The sequence below is a fragment of the Chionomys nivalis genome, chromosome 8, assembly GCF_950005125.1.
Source record: "Chionomys nivalis chromosome 8, mChiNiv1.1, whole genome shotgun sequence".
NCBI lineage: Eukaryota > Metazoa > Chordata > Mammalia > Rodentia > Cricetidae > Chionomys > Chionomys nivalis.
Window position 1 is genome coordinate 84757479 of NC_080093.1, and position 23688 is coordinate 84781166.

The 23688-nt window shown below is 49.1% G+C and overlaps 1 protein-coding gene across 3 annotated transcripts in view; it reads right to left on the bottom strand.

Moving 5' to 3' along the window:
* Mical2 (microtubule associated monooxygenase, calponin and LIM domain containing 2) overlaps nucleotides 1–23688 on the bottom strand; it is a 196709-nt gene that overhangs the window by 93051 nt on the left and 79970 nt on the right. For all 3 annotated transcript variants that reach the window (XM_057778566.1, XM_057778568.1, XM_057778567.1), the window contains 12 exons: nucleotides 20095–20302; nucleotides 16689–16805; nucleotides 14539–14640; nucleotides 12573–12728; nucleotides 9269–9369; nucleotides 5799–6056; nucleotides 4575–4690; nucleotides 3643–3769; nucleotides 2919–3009; nucleotides 1794–1941; nucleotides 750–949; nucleotides 360–466 (listed from right to left, as the gene is read on the bottom strand). In XM_057778566.1, coding sequence (XP_057634549.1) covers nucleotides 360–466; nucleotides 750–949; nucleotides 1794–1941; nucleotides 2919–3009; nucleotides 3643–3769; nucleotides 4575–4690; nucleotides 5799–6056; nucleotides 9269–9369; nucleotides 12573–12728; nucleotides 14539–14640; nucleotides 16689–16805; nucleotides 20095–20302 — 1731 coding nt within the window. The remainder of the gene's footprint in view (nucleotides 1–359; nucleotides 467–749; nucleotides 950–1793; nucleotides 1942–2918; nucleotides 3010–3642; nucleotides 3770–4574; nucleotides 4691–5798; nucleotides 6057–9268; nucleotides 9370–12572; nucleotides 12729–14538; nucleotides 14641–16688; nucleotides 16806–20094; nucleotides 20303–23688) is intronic.

Genomic DNA, 23688 nt, shown 5'->3' on the forward strand with positions numbered 1-23688 from the left:
TGGATGGGTGGGTGGGTGGATGGATGGAAGAAAGGAAGGAAGGAAGGAAGGATGGATGGATGGATGGATGGATGGATGGAGATGCGAGACTGTAGACTACTACCATAACCTTGCCCCTTGACTGACGTTCGTCATACCTGTGAATCTGAATGACATGAGAAATGAGCTCGCTTCGCCTCTCCGAGAGCAGAGCTAACTTGGGTGCACTCTGAAAATATACACACTCTGAGCTATCTGCTCATCTTCTGAGTCTCGAGCTACACAGTTTGTCAACATAAACAAACCAGCCATGAAATTCTCCTTCCTCTTCCCCCATCACCTGCAGTGAGGAAGAAACAAAAGACCCGCCAGAAACTTACCCGTGGGGTTCTCTTCCTGGGAAATGTGAGGTTGAGATAGTTATTAGGAATGAGTGATTTGCCCAAGTCGAAGTCAGTATTTTCTTTATAGTTTTTACGCCAGGAATCTGTTGAGAAGCAAAAGCAACACTGAAATTGGGATCCAGGGCCCAGGTGGTGATGTTGTAACCTGTGGGTGTCCTCGTATCAGGACTCTTCTAGAATAAATCCCTCACCCCAATATTTGTAAAGCCTTAAATGACTGAGGGGTATGGGAGGCCATTGCATGTCTTCAAGGATAGACAACCTTGTTTGGTCTCTGAGTTGAGAGCTCAGAGTAGAGAGTACTAGCCAGACTCAGGCAGTGGGACAGAGATGACACTAGAGACTAGGCATAGCCTCCACACTTACCCATGGGTCTCAGTGGAGTGCCCCGGAAGAGCTCATAGAACTTGGAGAGGTACATGACCATGCTGAGCTTGTCGGGCTCCTCAGTAGACGCCATCTCTTTGCCTGTAGTCATAGGCAGGATCCCAAACTCGCGCTTGGCCACATCAAATGCCAGCTGGTTGTTCTCCACAGCATCATCTTCATTCAGTGAGTCAAAGTTGCTGGAGGACCAATACCAGGTGAGTTCAGGGTGAGACAGGATGCATTGAGCCCAGAATGAACACTGTGGGCTGATAATTTTCCAGCCCCATTGATCCCCAACCTCAAGCCCAGGAACACGCCTTGCTCATGAAGAGACTGAATCAAACACAGACCATGATTATACCACATGATTACACCTAGGCTGAAACCCTCAGAAAATGATGTACTCTCTTTGAAAATGTAGGAGTTACTTTAATTACTTCTCATTCTTTTTTTTTTTTAATTTTAACTGTTATAGTAACAGGATCTTTTCTCAAACCAATCAAATTATATGTATCATGTGGAGAGATTCCCATCTCCTCGGGGCGAGGTGATTTTGGTAGTTTTCCATTAGCCTTTAGGAAGGATTTGTACGTGGGTGGAGTCTGTGCTGTGTCCCGTGTCAATAGGTCAGTAGACGTCATGAAGGGTTTCTAGACTGCCATCTCACCTTCCTATTGATCCTGTCATTTTGCCAACATACAAAGAAGCTTTAGAAGATGATCTGATGATTCTAGATGTCAAAACAATACTTCTTTGGTTAAGTAGGTCTCTCTTTTACTTCCTCTTGTGGGGGGTGGGGCTTTGAGGCCTACACTCAATTTCCAAAAGGTGGCTATTAGGGTTGGGGTGAGACACAACCACTGATCCTATGATGACTGTCAGATCCTAGGGACACGGGGCAAACATGTTGCTGTCCAAACAAGGGGAAAGCAAGTTTTAGTAAATAACCCAATCAGAACTTGCAGAGCGAAACACTGAGCCAGGTTGGGGGTCTTCACCCAGAGAATGCTGGGGTCCCCTGTACCCAGGGTCTGCACTCACATCAGCTCTGGCCGGAAGCGGTGGATGATGGCACACAGGGCCAGGCCACTGCGCCAGGATGTGGTCAGGTCGGTGACACGGACGCGCTGGTAACCCTCGGTCTGCTGCTGGCACCAGGTTAAGAGCTTGTTAGGCCGGATGTCTGACTCTGTAGGGAGGAGACAGGTGGTGAGGTTCTGCAGAAATTTCAGGGAGTTCGGTCTGAGCATCACGGCCACTGACGTCAGGGCTGGGAACCAGGAAGAGTGGACGGCAGAGATGCAACCCTGACGGCCACTGCACAGGTCAACAGGAAGCACACTGTCTAACAGCACTGTCCCCAGGGTCCACTATGGCCAGGGTCCAGGGCTGGAGGCTGGGAACACAGACCCTGCATCTATTAGGTGACGCTAATGACACGGGGCTGTTGTGGACAGAGGTGCTCATGACCAGGTTTGTCGCAAGTGGCCTAGGAAGCGCTCTCTAAAGAAAGTCTCTGTGGATGTGCATGTGAGCTGGCTACTGAAGAGTGTCTAGGAATTCATCAGACGGAGGTATTCCAGGAAAACAGGATGGAGAGACAGCAAAGAATGTGGAGAGCCTGCCGTGCTTGGGCAACAATAAAAGTTTACTATTGTAAACAGTGTTTTATAGCAGCTGGGCATGTTGTGTGTGCAGGGATGGGAGCGGGGAGATGGACACAGCTGGAGTGTCTCTGGGTAGGAGAGCAGGGGGCCTGAATGAAGGGCTGTTGGGGAGATGCTCATTGGATTATCCCTCCCCTGCTTCGGAACACCACTCTGTGCCAGCGCTGAGTCAGATTAGGAAGATAAGGAGAAGGAAGGGGGAAAGTCCCAGGCATCTGGTGACTAGCTGCTAGGGAGACAGGACACTCTTCCCAGAAACAAGATGCAAAGAAAACCTATCCCCGTGGAACTCCCTACAGCAGACTTTCCTGGGCTGAGTGATCAGGAAGCGAATGCATGTCTCGATTCCGAGAATCCCATCTTACCCCTGCTCTTATAGATGAGGAAACTGAAGGACAAAGGGGAGAGGCACCTGCCAAGGTCACACAGGTAATGGGGCAGAGGCAGCTAGCCTTATGCCCTGCACACCTTGTCCCAGAGTCCCAGACGGGCAACTCACCCCGCCTGGAGAGGCTAACGGATCTCCTCACTGAGCCCCATCTCTCGGGAGAGAAGCGGTCCAGTTCTTTAGTGATGTATAAATGCTTCACCTACGAGCAGAAAAGACCACACATCTGCCCATCGGTTCCTAGCTCCTGGGCTGGAGGCCTCTCTATGCCCCATACCAGATTCCCTATCCGCTACTGTTTTCTTCAGGTGTAGGCTGGTAAGACTTTCAGCAGGGCATCTAGACAACTGAGCCACAGACAACGGGCCTCAACAGTTCTCCCAAATGAGGCAGAACTGACCGTGAATATCTAATTGGCTAATAGGAACCCATACTATTCTCTATCCTACTAATTAATAGAGTTTGGGTGGATAAAATCCCCAGGATAAATGATGTCCAAGCCTATGCATGGTAAGGAAGAGAGGAAATATCTAGGTAAGTGGCTTATTTTTGAGGGGAATAATCAGTGCTACATTTGCACAGTGGCAAATTACCACGTGAAAATATAGAAACACACACATATGCACAGTACCATATGTGTTCTAGTTCCCTCCTAAGGCTATAAAGAGGCCTCTAGGCCTTTATTGCACCTTCGCATTTTGCGGGGGAAAGAAGTGGCTCCACCCTTTTTCTAATGAGCTTTGGTGGCCTCAGTTTCAGGACAGTGACAATATGAGACCATTGCTTTCCCTCAGCTCACTGCAGGGGCTTCAGACAAGCGTGGGAGCGGGCTCACCTGGTGAGGCCTGACGCACTGCAGGTTGAGGTTTGGGTACCGCGTTGCTGGGTCCAATGTGTATTGTTCAAAATTTTTGTTGATGTTCTCTGGGGTTGTCTGAGGTAACAGCCGGTAAAGACTTTCTCTGCAGGGAGTCAGAACCCAGAGGTTGGAGATTATTCTTCCCACCTCAGGCCCTTGTTCCTATACTCCCCTCTCCTCCAGCCTCCAAGGTTTCAGAGATGGCCTCTGTTGTGTTTATATAATTCTTTCCTATAATCTCACATACTCCTGAGAGCTGTAAAATGCAGGGGAGGGGCAAAGAGGGAGAGAGGAAAGAGTACCCAGGTGGTAGGGATGAGGTCTCTTTTCCTGGGCGGGACGCCAGAATACAGGTCCAACATCTCAGTAGACTCTGGTTCAGTTAAAGCTATGACCCAGCCACAATCTCCTGTGGCCTGCTTTTGTGGTCACAGTGGCCCATACCCAAGGCCATCAAAAGCTTGTCTCCCATATCAGCACTAACTCTCCCAGTCAACCATCTGTTCGCGGTCCCATGGCCAGCAGCAAGGGCCTGGGAAGAAGCCAGGACTTCAGCTGTAGAAGAGGCCTGGCAGGTCCCAGAATCCTTACCCAGGGAAGGACACTGTGAAATGTCCTTGAAGACTTCCTTAAATAAACCTCTTGGGCCTTGTGTGGATAAGAAAAGGACTGATTTCGGATTAGCCTATGTCCAGATTTGTCTCTACTGTCCTGGACACCAGAGCAACTCCCTGACAGAGTGGGATCATGACACAGAGTGTCCTTGAAGACCCAGAGATCACATCAGACCACAAGTTGGATGGCAGATTAAGCTCAGCACAGAGGCTGCAGGACAGCTAACTTAGCTCTGCTCCTGCCCGAGTCTTCTACCCAGCGTCCCCCACTTAGGAGTTCTGCTTGAGGCTCACCTTTCAGCCAGCACCTCCAGGGGAGAGGTGCCCTGGTCCCAGCTCTTCACCATCCATGCTGTGTCAAAGGCTGCCAAGAAGCCCCGGGCACAACCTGTGCCCATGGGCCAAAACGGCTGTAAAAGAACACAGGTAAAATTCTCATTGGCTCTGGTGACTCGCGGTCTCCTCTCCCATTCTACCTGGCACACTCTGGTTGTGGGGTGCCATCTCTGAGCCAGAGCAAGGGCAGAATCCTGCTACCTACAGCTTCCCAGAATCACGGGTGTAGTTGGAACACAATGTGAAGGGTATGACAGCCCCACATGTAGCAAGGCTACCTGGGGGCTCTGGACGAGAGAACAGACCCAGGGAACACTTCATGGAAGTGTGACCTTCATGTCATTGTAAAGCATGGATGGGGTTCTGACCTCTGTCCATTTGGGAAGATCAGGGGCAAAGGTTTTGCGGATGGAAAGTGCTGGAGCCTGTCAGAACATTCATCACAGGAGAATGAGGAAAGGAAGGTTGGGAGGGAGACAGGGATAGAAGTGACAGGCCACTGGACAGGGCGGTGGTGGTGCACGCCTTTAATCCCAGCACTTGGGGGACAGAGACAGACAGATCTCTGTGAGTTTGAGGCCAGTCTGGTCTACAAAGCAAGTTCCAGGACAGTCAGGACTGTTACACAGAGAAACCTTGTCTCAACAATTTAAAAAAAGAAGTGACAGGCCTCAATAAGGGTGAACAAGGACTAATCTGGTCAAGTCGAGGGTAAACAGCTTGCTCCATGGTGCACCCAGGGTAGGGTTTGCAATCTGACTCTCAGCCCCGGATAACTTTGCAGACACTGCCAGTGTTCATATTAAGATTGGAAGCTAACCCTGAAATGGTCATTTATCTAAGGGGCCTTGCACTTACAGGGTCAAGAGGGAAGGCCACGATGTCTACACTATACTTTGAAGACCCCTTGTCCTCACAGCCTCCCTCACACTCTGGAAGATTTCTACACAGAAAGGCCACACAGGGCCAGCCACACGGGTAACAGGTCCCAGCCATGCTTAGGGTCTATGTGTTGTGAGGACAGTCCTGGGCTCTAGACCAGGCCTGGTTAGTTTTGTTCTTCATTCTAGAGGCAACGCAGAAGCTGGAAATGGGAGAAAAGTGTTCTGCTACAGGCAAGCAGACAGATCTCAGAATTCAGCCAACAGGGCTGGCTCCCAGGGTTTGAAGGGCAGGTAGTACCTCAAGCAAGCTGTCGCCCACAAGGGCCACAAGCAGCTGGTGTGCCTGGCGCTCACGCATCAGGGCTGCGTTCTCTGAGGCATACATGGAGGTGAAGTCGAACATGGCCACATCAGGCTGCCCGTTGTGATTTATGGCAAAGTCTAAGGATGGCAGCTGGTAATTAGTGGCAAAATCCGCAGCTTCACGGGCATAGGAGAGCAGTTTTTCCTGGTTCACATTCTCTGTGCACAGGAGCATCTCTGTGTCAATGTAGTCCTGGGGAGATCAGAACATACGTAAAACCTCCCTCCTCTTCAAAGGGCTCGAGACTAGGGGATGGGTCTTTATGAGAAGGCTAGAGGGGCTGGGAGATGAATCAGTCTTTAAAGCATTTGCCGTGCAAACATGAGGACCTGTGTTCAATCCCCAGAACCCACATAAGAATCCAGACAGAACAGTGTGTGATTATAATCTCAGTGCTGGGGAGACAGAGACAAAATGGTCCTCAAGAGTCCTTTGCCAGTCTGCCTAGCCTAATGGGTAAACTCCAGACCAGTGAGAGACCCCAAAAGACAAGATGATGACTCCAGAGGAGTCACCCCTGAAGTTAAGCTCTGACCTCCACAGAGATGCACACATGTGCATATGTGTCTGCAGGAAGTATGTGTGTGTGTGTGTACATGTACGTGTGCCCGTGAGCACGCACGAATCAAAACTAGAACACCAGAGCCAAAGAAGCAAGCACATGGTCCAGCCATGGCAGTTAGCACGGTTGTGATTAAGCACCCAGTTTGGCGTTGGGCTTTCTGGCATCCAAGGTGAAGGGGAAATGTGATATGGGCTTTCCTTATCAGAAAATGAAGCATAGCAGTTCCTCACGGGAGGCGAGTTTTTCCTGGCATGGAGTGCTGAAAGATCTGTCTCATGCAGGAATTTAGAGCGGGCACTGGGAACTGTAATGGACAGTGGACTTGATAACAGCCTCCCGGCAAACAAGAAACAGACTGCACATGGCTGGTTCTGACGATAACTTTCAGTACAATTAAGAGACAAAGGAACAAGCCAGTAAATGTGATTTAATAACGGATGGAGTGAAGCTACTGGGGTCCAGATATGCTGCGGTTAGTGGTCAGAAAACAAAAGCCGGGGGGGGGGGGGGTGGTGCCATGCCTCTCTCTGAATTTCTTTCCGAACTCAGTTGCCCACTTTTCTGTGATGCTGGCAACACTCTGGCTTGGCTATGAAGGTGGGCATTGTCCTGCTTCTCTGCTGGGGTGGAGATGACTGCATGGACAATGAGGAAATTTATCCTAGAGATGCAGAGGATCCTAGATATTTCCAAAGCCTGTTCTGCTTAAAGGTCACCTTTCCTAAAGAGGACGCGAAAGGGCGAGCTCCCACCAGCAGTATGCTCCCTAATGTGCACGAACAACCTGGGTTCAGTCTCCAGCGGTGATTTAAACTGGGAGTGGTGGGGCACGCCTGTAATTTCAGTGTGTGGGAGACGGAGGCAAACTGATCAGGAGTTCAAAGACATCCTCAGCTACAAAATGAGTTCAAGGCCAGCCTGACATACGTGAGATTCTATCACAGCTGGAATATGGGCATGCTGTTCAACTTTATTCTGCGTTTCACTTTCAAAGCCGTAATTGTAAGATCTCCTCCTTGGAACCGAATGAAGATGGAAAGAGGGTGCATACATGGAATCCCTCATGCAGTGCCTGGCACACAGGAGAAGATGATACTCCCTGCCCCTACTAATTCACAATGTCATGAATGACCATATGATGAGATGCCAACTGAACCTATCCAAGGTGCCAGTATGGGCACTCTACAGGTTCTAAAATATACAACCCAGAGTGACCTTCTGTTTCTTGGGGAGCTGTGACTTCAAATACTTTATTTCTGAAATTCTAATATTTCCTCACAGAATATACGCAGCATTCACCCAAGAGAAGACTGAAGAAGTCACCTCAGTACATCTGAGGGGAAAAGAGGACATCCTATTGCCATACTGACCAACCAGCAGTGAGCTGGCAGATCTGAAAGCCCAGTGCTCACAACAGCTAGTGTGTGTGTGTTGGTGTGTGTGTGTGTGTGTGAGGCTAGCTTCTCCTGTCCTACCCACAGACTCTTCCCACAACTCATGCTCTCAACAGAGGCCCAGCCAAGGTGGAGGAGGCCCAGAGGAGGCCTGGGTTACTAATGCTTCCAGGCCAGACGCCAGTATAAGCTGGTGAGAAGATATGCACACTGTACTCTGACAAGCAACACTGAGCGGTCCCAGTCCAGGACAAGACCTGGAGGCAGCTGACCTGGAGCTGTGGGATCCTCATCTGGAAGAGGTGAGCACAGGAGCTCTAGAAGGATGAGGTCTGACCAAAGCCCTCATCCTCCCCACCTCCTCTTCTCATCTTTATCCATCCATATTGTGGGTGTCTATGTAAGAATATGCCACATGCATGCAGTGCCTGCAGAGGTCAGAAGAGGGCACTGGAGTTGGCCAGAGCCTCCGGATGTGGGTGAGAGTCACCAAATGTGGGTCCTCTGGAGGAGCAGCAAGTGCTCTTAGCCTCTAAGTCATCTCTCCAGCCACACTATGTTCGCTCTTATACTCGATGATGCGTGCTAGGTCTGGTGTGCACGTCTGCAATCTCAGCTCTTGGGAGACCGAGGCAAGAGGATGGAGAGTTTGAGGACAGCCTGGGCTACACAGCAAGACATCGTCTCAGAGCAAAAATAAATAAGTAAACCAAGAAGCAAAGCTATGGAGAGAAACCAAACAGCCAATAGGGCAGAGCAAGTATCCAAGCAAGGCTGGGGGCAGGGTGAAGAACCCTGAAAACCACTGCCTACCAGGCACTGAGCCAAGAATGATGTGTGTGCACACATATATACATATATGTGTGTACGTTCCTCATGCATCCCTGCTCATATACAGTCACGTCTCAAGAACTCTTTTCAGAGGATTTGCAGGCGTTATTCCACTTTATAGACAGAAGACTGAGATTCCGAAAAAAAAAATCAAAATCTTGGCCATCATCCTGAGTTAGCTCATGGGAGAACCCGGTCTCTGCCCATCTCTGAAGGCACAAACAGTAAGTATTCCCCCGTGACAAAGGGACACAGTGTCAGACTCCAAAGTGATATCATCTCTATGTTCCACAAGGACAAGGAGTCCCCATCTCCAAGTGAGTGTGACCTCTTGGAGAAGAAGCGGGGCCAAAGGAAGAATGACATTTGAGGAAGGAAAAGATTCAACTGATCATATTCTGGGCAAAATCTCTCACCGCAACAGGTTTGAAACATATCTGTGTGGATGGGTAGTCACGCAATGTCAAAGGCAAGGAAGGTGCCCGGCAGGTTCTCTTTCCCCTCCCCCTCACATGGGTTCTAGCAGGACAGTATCTCCTCTCGCATCTACTGATGCTGCCAGCCCATGCGGCCTAGGGGAAACAGTTGAAAAATCGCTATCTACAGGTACATACATTAATGATGACTCCTTTGTCCAGCAGGCTCTGCTTCTTGGCTGTCATGACAAAGTAGTGAGTACAGTCCTTGTAGTAGACAATGTTCTCGAGATCAATCCCTGAAAGGAGAACATTCAGACCAAGTTTACCAACGGCGCCTTGCTTCATCCCAGGTCTCCTTATGTACGTGCAGAAGATGCATATAAGATAAATAGTAAAGACATACCAGGCTGTGGACCAGAAGCAACTAGCTTTTATGATTGCACAAAGGCATGTTCAAAAATAAAACAACCAAACAGCATACAACAACCAGAGATGTCCAGTATTCTTAAGTTAAAGCTAGACAGAAAGTGTTACAGAAGTGCTAGGCGGGACCATGGATGCAAACTTTGAACCTGACTGTATGGATCAGGCTTCATCCATTGTGTGCCCACAGAGCATCTTCTATCATGGCCTAGCTTGCATGAGAAAACCCAGGTCAGAGGTTAGAGGCTTAGATTGCATTGAAGTATGTGGGTGTGGGCATGCTCCTGTGTGTAGGCCAGAAGACAACCTCAGGTATCATTTTTCACATACCTACCTACTTGAGACAGGGTCTATCATTGACCCAAAGCTCAGAAATTAGACTAGACGGGCCAGCCATGAGCCTCAGGGATGCTCCTGTCTCCACGTCCTAGAACTGGGATTATTAACACACACCACCATGCCAACATTTTTATGTGGGTCCTGGGAATTGAGTTCAGATCCTCAGTGGAAGCATCTCCCCAGCCCTAGACCTCGTCTTTTGTCCTCTCCACAGACAGCAACACTTTCACACATTAGGATTCTGCACTGAAGATTACGCTATGAGATGATCGCTTGGCTCTGGTTCTCAGAGGGATGCGGAGAGACTCAGTCAGAGCACTGGCTCACCTGAGAACTTAACATAAGTCAAATCATCAGGACTGCCGAATTAGCTGCAGGTAGGGCCAACACCGTAAGTGTTAAGTTCCATGGGTGACTCTGGTGGTCACCAGAACATGAGGAACTCTGGCTAGTTTATGTGACAGGAAGTAAAAGGCACACAGTGACCTTAAAGCATCCACACAAGGTGTGCTGGGTAACCATAGCAACACCTTTATTATTACGGTAAAATAGGAAACAGCCACGCACACGGAAGGCCCCCAAGAGAATCAAAGGAAATTTATTGCTGTCACTGGCGTGAGATGATGACTTATGGTGTGACAACGGCCACGTTTAAAGGAAGCTCAGGAAAGCTTTGGAGAAACACATGCAATGTCCTGCTGTGATCCCTATTTGGTAGCTCGGGTATTTATTTTCTTTGTTTCTAAGGGGAAGGAAGGGCTGGAAATTTAAGTATTAAATCATTCAAAGGATATAATATTCTGGAAAGGAAACATTAAAACTTGTAATAATAAATTGGGGAAGCTCCGAGGGACATATAGTGGCAAATAGTATAGTAACCAGCAAGAGGCAGAGCCTGGCTCAGCAACTCAGCCCCTTCCTAGAAAATGAACTTTGGAGAAATGTGACAGGGAATTATTCCAGGGAAGTGGCACCTTAACAGGAAACCCATGGAAGGTGGGGGACAGAGGGCAGAGTCTTAAGTGAACACATGTGTCTTTGTGGGTCACAGGGTCTCTGTTATAAATACAGTGGAACCAGCCACAGACAACAGTGTGAATGGATGTCCATGATGAGTTGTGGTATCACAGTCCTTGCTAAAGGACATCTCAACGTATCATGAAACATACCCCTTTTTGATTTTTTTTCCTCCTTTTGGCCCCTTGAACATAGAAAATCAGTCCCTCTCAGAGGTGATACCAAAGTCACACAGTCATCCACAGTCCTCGGGCTTTGATGCCAAGAGCCACGGTCCCCAAAACCTACCATCAGGATTCTATTTAAGATGTGATGTTGAATGGAAAAGTGAGAAACATGAGCAATATTTAAAAGTGCTGAGACAAGGAGAAGATAAGGTACAGGTGCGGTGATTGGAACTGGAGCCACGGGAAACAAGCGTGTAAGCGGCAGTGAGGGAAAGTGTCAATAGACCAGGGCAGACTGGGCACCAAAGAGCACGCCTGGCACCTTCATCCTTTTATAGACAGGGTCTCCTGTAGTTGAGGCTGGCCTCAAAATTACTATGTAGCTGGTGCTAGCCTTGAACATCTGTTTTTCCTGCTTCTATCTTCCAAGTGCTGGGATTACAGGCACGGGCCACCATGCCTGGTGAGTATAGAGGCCTTAATTTAACATTATCATTGCACTGCCTTTTCAAGGGACAATGTGCAGTTTTGGTCAGGTTATAAAGAAAGTCAATTTCTCTGTTTCTCCGCTACCCTCATGAGCATCTGTCGTTCTGGCCACATAGAAGATAAGTCTTGGGCTGCTTATCTGTCCCAGGCTATATACCCAGCCATTGACTCAGTATCTTCTGTCCCATGGTTAGGTGACAGTTGCTGCCAGAGCATGCTGGGAGTGGGGTGAGTTGTGTGTAGGGTCCTTGTCATAAGGGGTGCAGCTGACATGCAGCATAAAGCCCCAGGGAGTCTTCAGGTTCTCCCTCAGATTATAGGTTCCCTCCTCAGCATGTCCCAGCACTTCATGCTGGCCTTAGGCACAGACTTCCCAACTAACCCTTGTCACAGTGCTTTACATGGGTACCCTCTTTGGTTAGGGAGACCCTTCAGGAGGGGTGGGGCTAACATTGACATTGTACTCTACAATGCTGAGCGCCAGTATACAACAGACATTCAGTAAATGTCCACCACGTATTAGCAAAGTCTACAATCTATTTCCATATACAACATCCAGAACATTCTCTCAAGATTCCCTCTTTTCCTTGATGGGCCTCTAGACATTTAGTGTACTGAGAGAAATCTTTGCTCCCAGACTCCAGTCCCAGCAACTCCTGTAAGCCAGAGGGCCCCATGAACAGCTTGGGAATCTTGGGTGAAGAAGGACTAGGGAGATGACTTAGTCAGCAAAACGTGTGTTGGGCAAATACTGCAGAATGGAATTTGGCCAGAATCCATGAGTTGGGGGAGGGCAGGCATGGTATTGTAACCCCAGTGCTGCACAGAGACAGACCTCCTGAGAACCCTCCTGGGGTTCACTGGCCATGCAACCTAGCCTACTTGTCAAGCATTAGGTCAGTGGGACCTTTTCTCTACACACACACACACACACACACACACACACAGCATCTGAAGAAGGACACTAGAGACTGTCATCTGACTACCATACATCTGTTCACACATGCATACACACATACAAACATACTGCGAATAGCATCTGGTTTAGAGAGGGGAGGTCTCACCTGTTTCTTCTTTAAGGTCCTGAAAGAACTTCTGGTTGAAGATGAAGGCCACGCCACTGATCTCCTCCACCTTGGCCTCAGCCGTGCTGTTCCTATTTATGAAGTTGGCAGTGATAGCGATGGCTAGCTTCCCCCGGAACTCCTTCCTCCTGAACCCTGCGGAAGGGATAGGATAGATGGGTCAGTCCTCCAGATAGGGTGGGAACTCAGACAATACTGCTGAGAACACTCTTGTCTGTGCCCCCAAAGACAATGGGGACAGCAATTCTGGGGCAGGCAGAGGCACCAGACTTGTTCCCGCAAGAGGCATTTTGAACTCTGTTCTTTTCTATATCATTGGACCATATGTAGTGCTTACACATCCACAGGCCAGTGGCCAAAATGATCTGTGCAGCAGGCTACCACAGACCTCAACCCTCTGGAGATGTTCTGAGTATATCACTGAAGACTCTGAAGGTGCTTTGGCACTGAGGGCTTGCATGAGTCATGATTTTGTTAGCATTTTAAATGGAAAAGAAAACCTTTTGAAAAATAGGATTAGACTAAACTCCCATAGGAAAGGGATGCTAAAACATTTTCTTTATAAATTTGTTGATATGGGTCATATTGCATTGTCATCTTCCTACCACATATGATGGTAAAATCCTAACCCTTGGTGTCTCTGTATGTTGGACTTAGTTAATATAAGGTCAACTGGAGTATAATGGGCCATCTACTGTAATACGGCTGATGTCTTTATTCATAGGGAAAGTTGGACCCATAAACACACTGAGGAAGAAGCTCCGTAAAGATGAAGGCAGAGATGGGGATGTGCTTCTCAAAGCAACACCAAGGCCTAGTAAAAGAAACCAGTACACTAGTTCCCAGCAGCTGGTGTTTAGGATGCATGCTGGCTGGTTTATGTCTTGACATAAGCCTAGACATTCCTAGGAAGAAGGAATCTCAACTGATGAACTGCCCCTATCAGATTGGTCTGAGGGTATGTCCGTGGTGGTATTTTCTTGCTTAGTGATTGATATGGAAGGGTTTAACTTATAGCAGGCTGGGCATAGACCCTAGGCTCTCAAGTATTCTGACCTGTAGTTTTCCCAAACCACCAGAGCAATCCCACAAATCAAACACGTATTCACACTGGCAGCTTCGAGGTGTCTTGTCAGACATTTCTGTGAGAAGATGGGCAGGGCAGACTGCAGGGCAGGGCAGACTGTGGGGCAGGTAGCAGACAGGAGAGGTCTGAGCTGAAGGAACACATATTCAGACTTCTCTGAGATCAGACATACTTCACTATGTGCATCCTGTTCTCAGAGAATGAGTTTGCCAGTCACGCATCTTCATCTTGTGACCTTTGACAGGGGCAGACTCAGAAATAACAACTGTCCCTACTCTAAGAGATGCCACTGACACCATGATGTCTTTCACCCACGGTCTCAGACAACCCTTTCCGTACAAATGAGTACATGAAGCCTGTTGCTGGACCCAGAGAAGTTTGGCTTTGGAGCCTGAGAGTTTGTCTGGCTGCCCAGCAGTGGGTATTCTCAAGAGCTATGAAGAAAGAGGCCCTTCTGTTGATTGGTAGAGCACTTGAACATGAACGGATGCCATTGACATCTTGAGATGTTTGCCTTAGACAAAGAGAGAGGAGAATGCACCTTGGCTAACACAGCAGCGGGTGCTTAGTGAGTTTATGTTGATATTTCCCACGGTATCCCCCTTTAAGAAGCATTTTTACAGAAAAGCCCTCCCCTACTTCTTGCCCCCACACTCTGAGAGGGTTCTGCTACCCAGATTCTCATTTGGGGATGCTTAGGTCCAGTGAGGGAAAGTGGAATGGCCGTCCTCACACGCTCAGACTCAGGCAAGACAGGACAGTCTGTCTGCCTCTACTCTTAGCCGAAGCATCTGTCATCTTGAGCATCCTTCTCCAGTTCCCCTCATTATCTCTCAGCCCCCAAAAAAGAGTCCTCACCTTCCAGTGTGTTCCTATTGCCGTCGGCACCAACGATGACGTCAAACTCAAAGTCAGACAGGGCGTGGTCTGCAGGGAGGAATTCTGCCCGCCAGCCGACTTCTACCAGAGCAGAGAGACTATTAGATGAGCAGCAGAGTTAGGCTGAGAGATGCCACCCCTCCCTGCTGGCCATGAGAAGTGAAGCCTCCCCAAGAAAGGCATCAGGCATATCCAGCTTTTGACACTGTGACACAGCACTGTCGTCTACAAAGCTCATGGTTGAGAACCTGTGCAACTGAGGCTTTTTATGGCAAAACCTCTCATAATATTTTAATAAGTTCACTATTTCATATTTGGCCATATGCATAGCTATCCGGTAGCATGCGGTTCCCAGGCTGCAGATGGGGCACACCTGGAGAGTCCATATCCAGCTTCTCTCTGGTTATCCCGCACAAGGCGAAGAGGAACTGCCGACTCCACACATGGGCTGACTGAACTTCGCGAGGATGCTACCCTTTAGCAGACTCCAAACCAGTCTCCCTTGCCCCTGTCTATATCTCACAGATTCCCCCATATTTGTCCCATATTCAGTGGCTCCTCACTGTCAAGCGGATCCCAGGGGATGTGGGAGATGCCAGGGAGCCACTTTGCACTTCTGCTTCTGACTCCAGTGGTTTGCTGCTGTGGAAGCACATTCTCAGGGCAAGCCTGGCTGGGTCCTTGGAATGAGGGTCAACGATCCAGCAGAGATGTTCCAACAGGAGCACACAGTCTCTGAGTCATTTGAGAATGACTGTGTCTTGTTAAAAAAGCAAAGAAATCCTCCCCAAATTGTCAAATATTCTGAGCTGAGGCCAGGAGAAGTCAGGGGCGTACCTTCCCTGGGGAACAGCAAAGTCTCCTATATACACTGCTTCAAAACTCAGCATTACCAAGATAGGAGGCAATTATGATAGCAAGATATGGAGCCTTGGATATACTCCATGACAACAGTGTGTGAAAGAGATCCCTTTCTTCTAGTTTTTGTTTTGTTTTGTTTTGTTTTTTTTAGGTAGGTTCTCAGAATATAGCCCAGACTGGCCTTGAACCTACAACCATCTTGCCTCAGTGCTGGGATTACAGGTATGCACCACTACCATGTTCAGCTAAAATATCAGAATATTTTCCAGGACAGGCTCCAAAGAACCCACATAGATGGAGGCATTTTGTGATCTACCAGTAAAAACTCAATAAAATCAAACATACTGCTGTGTATGACGTCATACCTGTAATACCTGTAATCCCAGCATTCAGAAAAACGTTCAAGGGTCATCCTTGGAAACATAGCAAGCTTGAGGCCAGTTTGGGCTATATAAGACTATCTCAGGGATAATATATACATTGTGATGGTTTGAATGAAAAAAGGACCCCATAGATCCATAGGGATTAGTATGGCCTTATTGGAGGAAGTACGTTACTGGAGTGGGCTTTGAGGTTTTGGAAGCTCAAGCCAGGCCCAGTGGCTCTCTCTTCCTGCTGTCTGCTGATCCAGAGGCAGAACTCTCAGCTGCCTCCCCAGCACTGTCTGTCTGCATGCTGCCATGCTTCCCACCATGATGAGGGACTGAACCTCTGAACGTAAACCAGCCCTAACGAAACATTTTCCTTTATAAGAGCTGCTGTGCCCATGGTGTCTGTTCTCAGCAACAAAATCCTTAGACATACGTATTCCAAGAAATATCTAGAACCTTTGTTTGACAACCACTCTAGAAGTCTCAGTTTCTTTTCTGTATTTTAAAATATTCCGAGGGTGCAGCAGGCACATTTTCCTATCTGTGTGTGAACTGACACACATGTCCTGAAGCTTGTGTGACTTTATTATGCTATCAGATCTGTCTTGTTGGCTGCCACCAGCTGAATGTTGTTGGTTGAAGTTGTATTTTCCTAGGGACTGAGTAACCAAATTATAGGCCTCATGGCATAATAGTAATTCCACCATCACATCCGCCCTTGCTGGGAGCTGAAGAATAAGCTCAAAGCCACAGAAATGGTCAAAAAAGGTAAAGTATTTGTCAGTGGAAGTATGCCAAACAGCTCCTAGCAAAAATAACTTGCAGAGATAGCCTCTGAAAGTTACCAGCACAGTTTCCCACTTGGAATATCTGCCCTCAAGGCAAATTATACTGTACTTTGATTTTCTTGGTCTTCAGGAGGCTCTAGAACCCTCACGAATTCCACGTTCACATGGATTTCCACCCCCAGCATCAAGGCCACCTTGAACAGGATGAGCTGTAGCTGACGGATACCTGTCGGGAAGGAAGGGAGAGATGACTGTTCGGAGCGATGCCTGGGAACCACCTGTGTGTAAGTGCTGTGCAGGTGTGATTGGTGGCCTCGGAACTCAGCACGGCACCTGCTGAGTCTGTACAAGGCACTGCGGGGCTCTTCACGCATCCCATACAGTGGCCTTTTGGGACCCTACTTATTCTCATTTAATAGAGGAGATATTGAGACTTGCTAAAGCCAGGTGACTGCTCAGGGCCATAAAGAAACAAAAACCAGACAGGATCCTGTTCAGTCTGACCCGGTAGTTCTGCTCTAGCTGGACCAGGATGTCCTAACTAGGAAGATCTGTCTTTCCTACACCTTTGCTGAGCTGGGCTCTGGCTTTGATGACATAAAGTGGAGAGAGGAGGAGACAGTGAGAGTCAGGAGCCACAAGAAAAGTCAGAGATCAGATGGCTCTTTGGATGAGGTCTATGCCTAAAGCTCCTTCTCTCCAACGGTAATGGGCAAGGCAGGGAATTCTCCCCCCAGCTGGGCTCAATGCTCTCCACTCTTGCCATTTCAAATGCCTTCAGTGAGCGCAACCTTGTTGGTTCCCCAGTGCTCGGCACAAATGGGCATCCCTCCAACCATTTTCCTGTACAGTGAGAAACTGTAAACTTGCTGTTGGCACTCTGCATTGAGTGGGTGTAGTTTATTTAATATTCATGGAGCACCCACAACATGCCATCTTAGTCACAGCAACGGGGCACATACTCTGTAATGGAGGAAACGGACAGAATGATGGGGCCTGGGCTGGGGCTGCAAGAGAGGAGCAATCGGGAACATCAGAATCCCTGGACAGACTGAGAACAATGAAGGCCACATGAGGCCAGGGCACTTGGGAGCCAGCAAGCGGCTGGGTAAAAATCTCTTTAGTGTGGTGGCAGAAGGAGGTGGACAAGCAGGTAGGAGTATGAGGGCATAGACAGTTCACACTTCCTCTTCTAGAGCAAATCCTTTGAGCGAAGGAACAATGATGGGGTCCCCAGAGAAGGTGGGGTCCAGGGTGAGGCGCAGGAAGACTGGTGATGAGGGGAGGGAGAAGGGGAGAGAAATCCAAGAGGGACCAGAGTTGGAAGGCATGGCTCACTCTGCCTCTGTCCTGGGGATGCTAAGAAGGGAAGATGAGCGTGTGAAGGGCTGGTCAACACCTCTCTCTGTCAGGCACAGAACACAGACCACCGCTAAGAACCTAGGGCTGGCAGAACAGTGCCGGGAAGTAAGAGTTCTAACACAGGATGTAAAGAGAAGCTGAGCAAAGCTGAACATGAAGATGCAGCTGTGGCTGGAGATGGCCTGCTGGCGGAACAGAAGCCAGCCAGCTGGGTGTAGAGAACCCAAGCCACCACCGGCTAAGGAGACAGTCCTTCCAGGGGAGGCTTGGCCACACCTCACAGTGTCAAGGTTCCTGGCTTCCGAGACGCAGGAGGTGCTCTCTAAGTCCCCACCTCCATTCTCCCAGAACTGCCCTGGACAAGGCCATATCCTCTCCACACTGCTTGAAGCCTTCACTCCACATTCTAAGCAACAGGCCTCCTTCTCTGGGTGGGTCAGGCATCCCGCCAGCTCATGTTGTGGCTTTCTGGGCAAATGCACATTTCTTTCCGTTGGACTCCCGGAATTTTCTCATCCCAAAGTGGGAATAAACTCTGGGGTTGCTGCTGGTAGATTCTTCTGCGTCTGAATAAATTACACCCTTAGCAGCTGATAATTCTCTCCAGTCCCACCCACACCCCACTTACTTTTCCCATCAGCACTGGTCTCATATGGACATGGGTCTTTGGGCTCCGCTCTCACCCATCCCCATGGAGAAGTACAAGGTTCTCAGGTTTGAGGGCCACACACGGCACCCTCCTATGCCACCAGACCCAAAGTGCTTTATGTTCAGCACACAGCAGATGGGGTGCTGTGTAAGCTTAGCAATTCAAGGAGACAACATTAGTCCTGTTTTATAGGAGATAAAATTGAGACCTGAGGAAGGTAAGGAATTTCAGCCAAGTAAGGAATAAAAGAAACATCTTTGTATTGAGTTCACCTGACTCTCATATGACCTGCCCGACTTCCACATTCCACTGTCATCTGAAGATGCCCAGAGACCTCTGCCCTGCAAAGCTACGAGCAGGTGGGGTACTGCCTCCCCAAAGCAGGTCTGCATAGGTCTTATCTCAAGATTCTACAAGTGATCAACGGCAGAGGAGAAGCCGTGCTCGGCACAGGCGTTCAGACTGCCCGGCATCTGGTCTACATCCTCAACTTCCCTTCCCAGCCCCCACGAAGTCACACAGGCGGCCTTCCCTGTCGTCAAAGCTCTAAGGAGCACTGGTTAGTGATCCGTCAGAGACTACACATTCAGTTACATCACTCCTCTCATCTGCCACCTCCCTCCTCCCCAGGACTCACAGCACAGTGTCCAAAGGCTTCTGCACAAGGTCTCAACCATCTGGCCCTGTTAGCGGCTTTGTGAGTTCTCTCTTTCAAATTCCTCCTGGGAATGTGACTCACTCTATTAGAGCACATTTTATTACTGACAGAATCTCAGCGCACTCCCGGAGCGTACAGACTCCGCTGCTTACCCCTGGGCTTTGTATTTCATTCATCCACCCGACAGATGTTTGTTGTTCATCTATTATGTGTCAAGCACTTAGGCCCCGGAGACGGGTATTTTGGCAAGCAGTATGTGCCACGGTCTGTGACCAATGGGACACAGCACGGAGCCCAGAATAAGCCATAAAGCACACTGTCATGGTCTGAATGTGAAATGTCACCCCTGGCTCAGGTATTTTGACATTTGACCCCTATCCAGTGGGACTGTTTTAGGGGACTGCAGGACCTTTAGGAGACGTGGCCTAGCAGGAAGAAGTGGGCCACTGGGGGAGAAAGGGGATTTGAAGTTTATAGCCCAGTCCCTCTGCTGGGCCTCTCTTCACTTCCGCATCTGCCCAGATGTGAGCTAGCAGCCATGAAGCTGCTTGCCTTTTTCACTTCCCTGCCATGAGAGGTCTGTGTCCCTTCACACCATGAGCCCAAATAAAACCTCTCTTCAAACTGACTCCTGTGAAGCATCCGTTCACAGGCAAAACAAAGTAACTAAGCATAGTCCTTCAGCTGGAGGTGTGGTCCTCAAAGGGCCAGCGGGGGCTCCTTGATGTGGCAAGATGGGTCCACCCACTGTGAGGCCTGGACTCACTGAAGTACCCCACGCCAAGATGGGTCCACCCACATTTAGACCTGGACCTTCATGAAGTACCCCACCCCAACCCTACTCACTGATGTGGTCAATGGAGCCAGCACAGAATTTCCCATAGAACTTCTTGGCTCCTAGTCCCCGCAGGTCGTGGATGGTGAAGGGCCAGAGGTGCAGGACGTTGTTCCGGGAAAAGGTGTCTCTCTTCTCCACTACAACCACTTTGGCTCCCAGGTAGGCAAGTTCAATGGCAGTGCGCAAGCCACACGGTCCTCCTCCGACAATGAGACACTGTGGGGAGAAAGGGGACACTTAAGCAACCTTGAGTGTCCAGGCAGTCTGTCACCGAGGTGCCACCTCACCAGCCACAGCACGCTGGGCATCTGCTAGGGTCCGCTAGTCACCCACCTGGTGGGCCTTCCCTGTGGGTCCATCACAGACTAGACACTGTTCAAGCCCTGGGAGGAGGATAGGAGGTTCTGAGTGAGGTTGGACCGGATCTGACCCCAGGCCTGGTACCCCCAGCTCTGTTTCCCTCCCTGTGAGCTGGGTCTGTGAAGTGTTGCTTTTCCGCAGAGGGCTGTGTCTATAGGACCATGTTTGGGAAGTGTACTGGGCTGGGGAAGTGGTTCAGCTGTAGCATGCCAATCTGGCACATGCGAGGCCCTGGGTTACACAACCCAGCAACACTAAGTACACAGTAAAAGAAGGAAGTATTTCTGAGTTATGGAAGTGTGTGGAACATCATTATTGTGACTGAAGGTAGCCAACAGTTCCTTAGGACCAAGAGCCAAATCTATTGAATCTATTGACAATCTGGACTTCGTCAAGATTAAAAACTTGGGTGCTGGGGCTGGAGAGATGGATCAGTGGCTAAGAGCATTCTCTGTTCTTCTAGAAGCCCTGAGTTCCATTCCCAGCACCCATGTTGGGTGACTCACAACCACCTGTAATTCCAGCTCAGAGGATCTGACACCCTCTTCTGGCCCATCATGCACTGGCACACAGATGTACCCCGTCCCCATCACATACAAATAAAAATAAATCTTAAAATAAAACTGATGTTTCAAAAGATTGTATTGCCAAGGAAGTAAAAAGTAGAAAGTCATGGTGGCATATGCCTGTGAACCCAGGCTAGCCTGTCTCCCCCTGACCCCTTCCCCAACCTGGCAAAGGAAAAGACAAAAGGGAAAGACAGTCCCACTGATGGGCAAAATACTTGCAAACCACATAACTGAGAAGTTCTGCTAGCGCACTTGTATCTAACACACATAAAATTTGACAGCTTGAAATGCAAAATAGAACATTCAAGTGAACCCCAGAGAAAGAATTTAGATAGCATTTTTTTTTTCCAGTAAAGATATAAACAGATCCCAAAACTATCAGCCATTAGGGAAATGCAAAAAATAAGCCACGGTGAATGGTCACTCCCTGCCACTGGTAATTTGATGGGGGCACACGAACCAACAGTCAAATCTCACACCTTATTAGTGCAAATGATTGCAAGCAGTCTGGTATCACAATTTCTTTATCAGCTAAACACAAGGGTGCCCTATTAGCCAGTCCGTCCACTCCTAGGTTCATATTCTCAAGAGAATCAAAATCATCTCCATGAACACCAAGAGAAGGATTATTCACATCAGCCCCAAACCTCAAACAACTCATGAGCCTATGAATTGATGGATAAGCAAGATATATGTGGGCCTATCCTCCTGCAACCTCGGTGGAACTCTGAAACACAGCCTGCTCCAATACGGAGGGGACCTAAGAGGTGAATGAACAGACACATGGCAGGATCCCCCACTCTTAGGTCCTCCCCAGTGGGACAAAACCCTGGGCCCCTTCCCCAACTCCCTTGGCTTTTCTAGCTAGCCAGCAGGGAGTTTCCTGTGGCTAGGATCCCCTAAAGCCCAAACCCATCCATTGGACCCCCAAGCTACTAGCCATACCCCACCTAAGAGCTAAGAGCTTGCTATAGTACTGAGGGGACCAAGAGCTTGTAACTGGAGTTACAGGTGGTTTGCAAGGCACCATGCAGACGCTGGGAATTGAACCTGGATCCTCCAAAAGAGCAGTCAGTACTCCTCATCATGGAACCATCTCTCCAGCCCTGAAGTTGGGGTCTTATTACTGAAAACTAGTGTCTGTTTCTAGAGACACTCAGGCCATGGTGTAAACTTGGACTTTGAAATAAGGAGCCAGAATGTCGTATGGTTCAAGCTATTTCATGCTCAGAGAGGGAAAAGCCTGGTAGAATGCAGAAGGCTTTAGAGGAGGGGCTTCCCGTGTTATCATCGGCATCGCTGTAGCTCACGTCTGCAGAGCGCTCACTCACAATCATGTGCTTGGCTTCTCAAGCTCAGGAACTGTTACTGCTCGTAGAAGAGAGCTTTCATTCTGATCGCTCGCTTCCCACATAGGGAAAGCAGGGCACAAAGCTGCAAGGTAACCAACTGGTCCACGGTGTCAGATTGAAAGCCGCGGAGCCAGGATCTAAACCCAGGTGGTCTTGCTCCCAAGACTACGGTGCAGTCCTGCTTCTAGGCTGATGGAAAGAAAAAGAAAACCGACCATCTCAGCTGATGGAGCCCACTCAGGAAGAGGGGAGGAAGGGGAGAACAGAGGGAGTGGTCTATGTCCGGATGCTGAATGTCACTGGGGGTAAAGAAGAGTCAAACAGGACTTTGTACAAGGTCTGTATACCAAGTCATTGCATGTTGAAGAAGACCAAGTCCTTCTTCAGAGAGGACACAGTCTGTTAGGACAGAAGAGGGGAGAGGGGGACACATGGTGATGTAGAGAGTCACATCTAATTTTCTATAGTGCTGCATAAGACCTGAAAGCATGGAAGTAGCCCAGCAGTGGAGGGAGGTCACAGGTGAGGGTGTGTGCAGGGTGGGTGGGTGGAGTACGGGGTGTGGGGCATATGTGAATAGCTGGAGCTGTTCAGCAAGTCAACAAGCGGGACCTTTACCCATTTCTCACTCACTGATGGACGTTGCAGAGATATCTGGAAACTTTCCTCTACTTGGGATTAAATGTTATCTTAAAAACACATCCCTCTTCCTGAGCAAATACTCCAACCCCTGGCTGTCACTCCCCTAGGCCACCGGGGTCCCCTAGGGAAAGTACGATCAAGTATATCAGAGGCTCCCACACTGCAATCAGTGTAGTTTACTGGCTGGAAGCTTCCAGAGAGTCTGTAGCCTCCCAATTAGAGGAAATGAAGTCACTGCTGAGATTTGACTCACCCCCAGAGACTTTGGGGAGTGTGTGGGGGTGGGGCCCTGGCTTCCTCTCTGGACAGAGGTGCCTGGAGAAAACCGGCTTCCTTAGCCCAGATCCTGCACGTTATCTCACCGTCCATGCAACTTCTTGCTCCACATAGCCAGACAATGACGGTCATTTCAGAACCTGTTCCAAACCCCAGGCTTGTGAGGTTTGCTTTGGGCGAAGTCTGGCCCCATCGCATGTCTTTGCAGTTACTGCACTTTTCCTGTTGGTGAGCTCTGTCACTCCGTGGCCAGCGCTGGGTCAGCTGGAGGATGTAGGTGAAGAAGGGCAGAAGAGAGGCCTCCATGCCTGACCCATCTCTGGTACCCAGACAAGGCAGGGAACATCTTCTCCAGCCAGGGACTGTTGTACCTAGAGTGTGCAAACATTAGCCGGGACTCAAG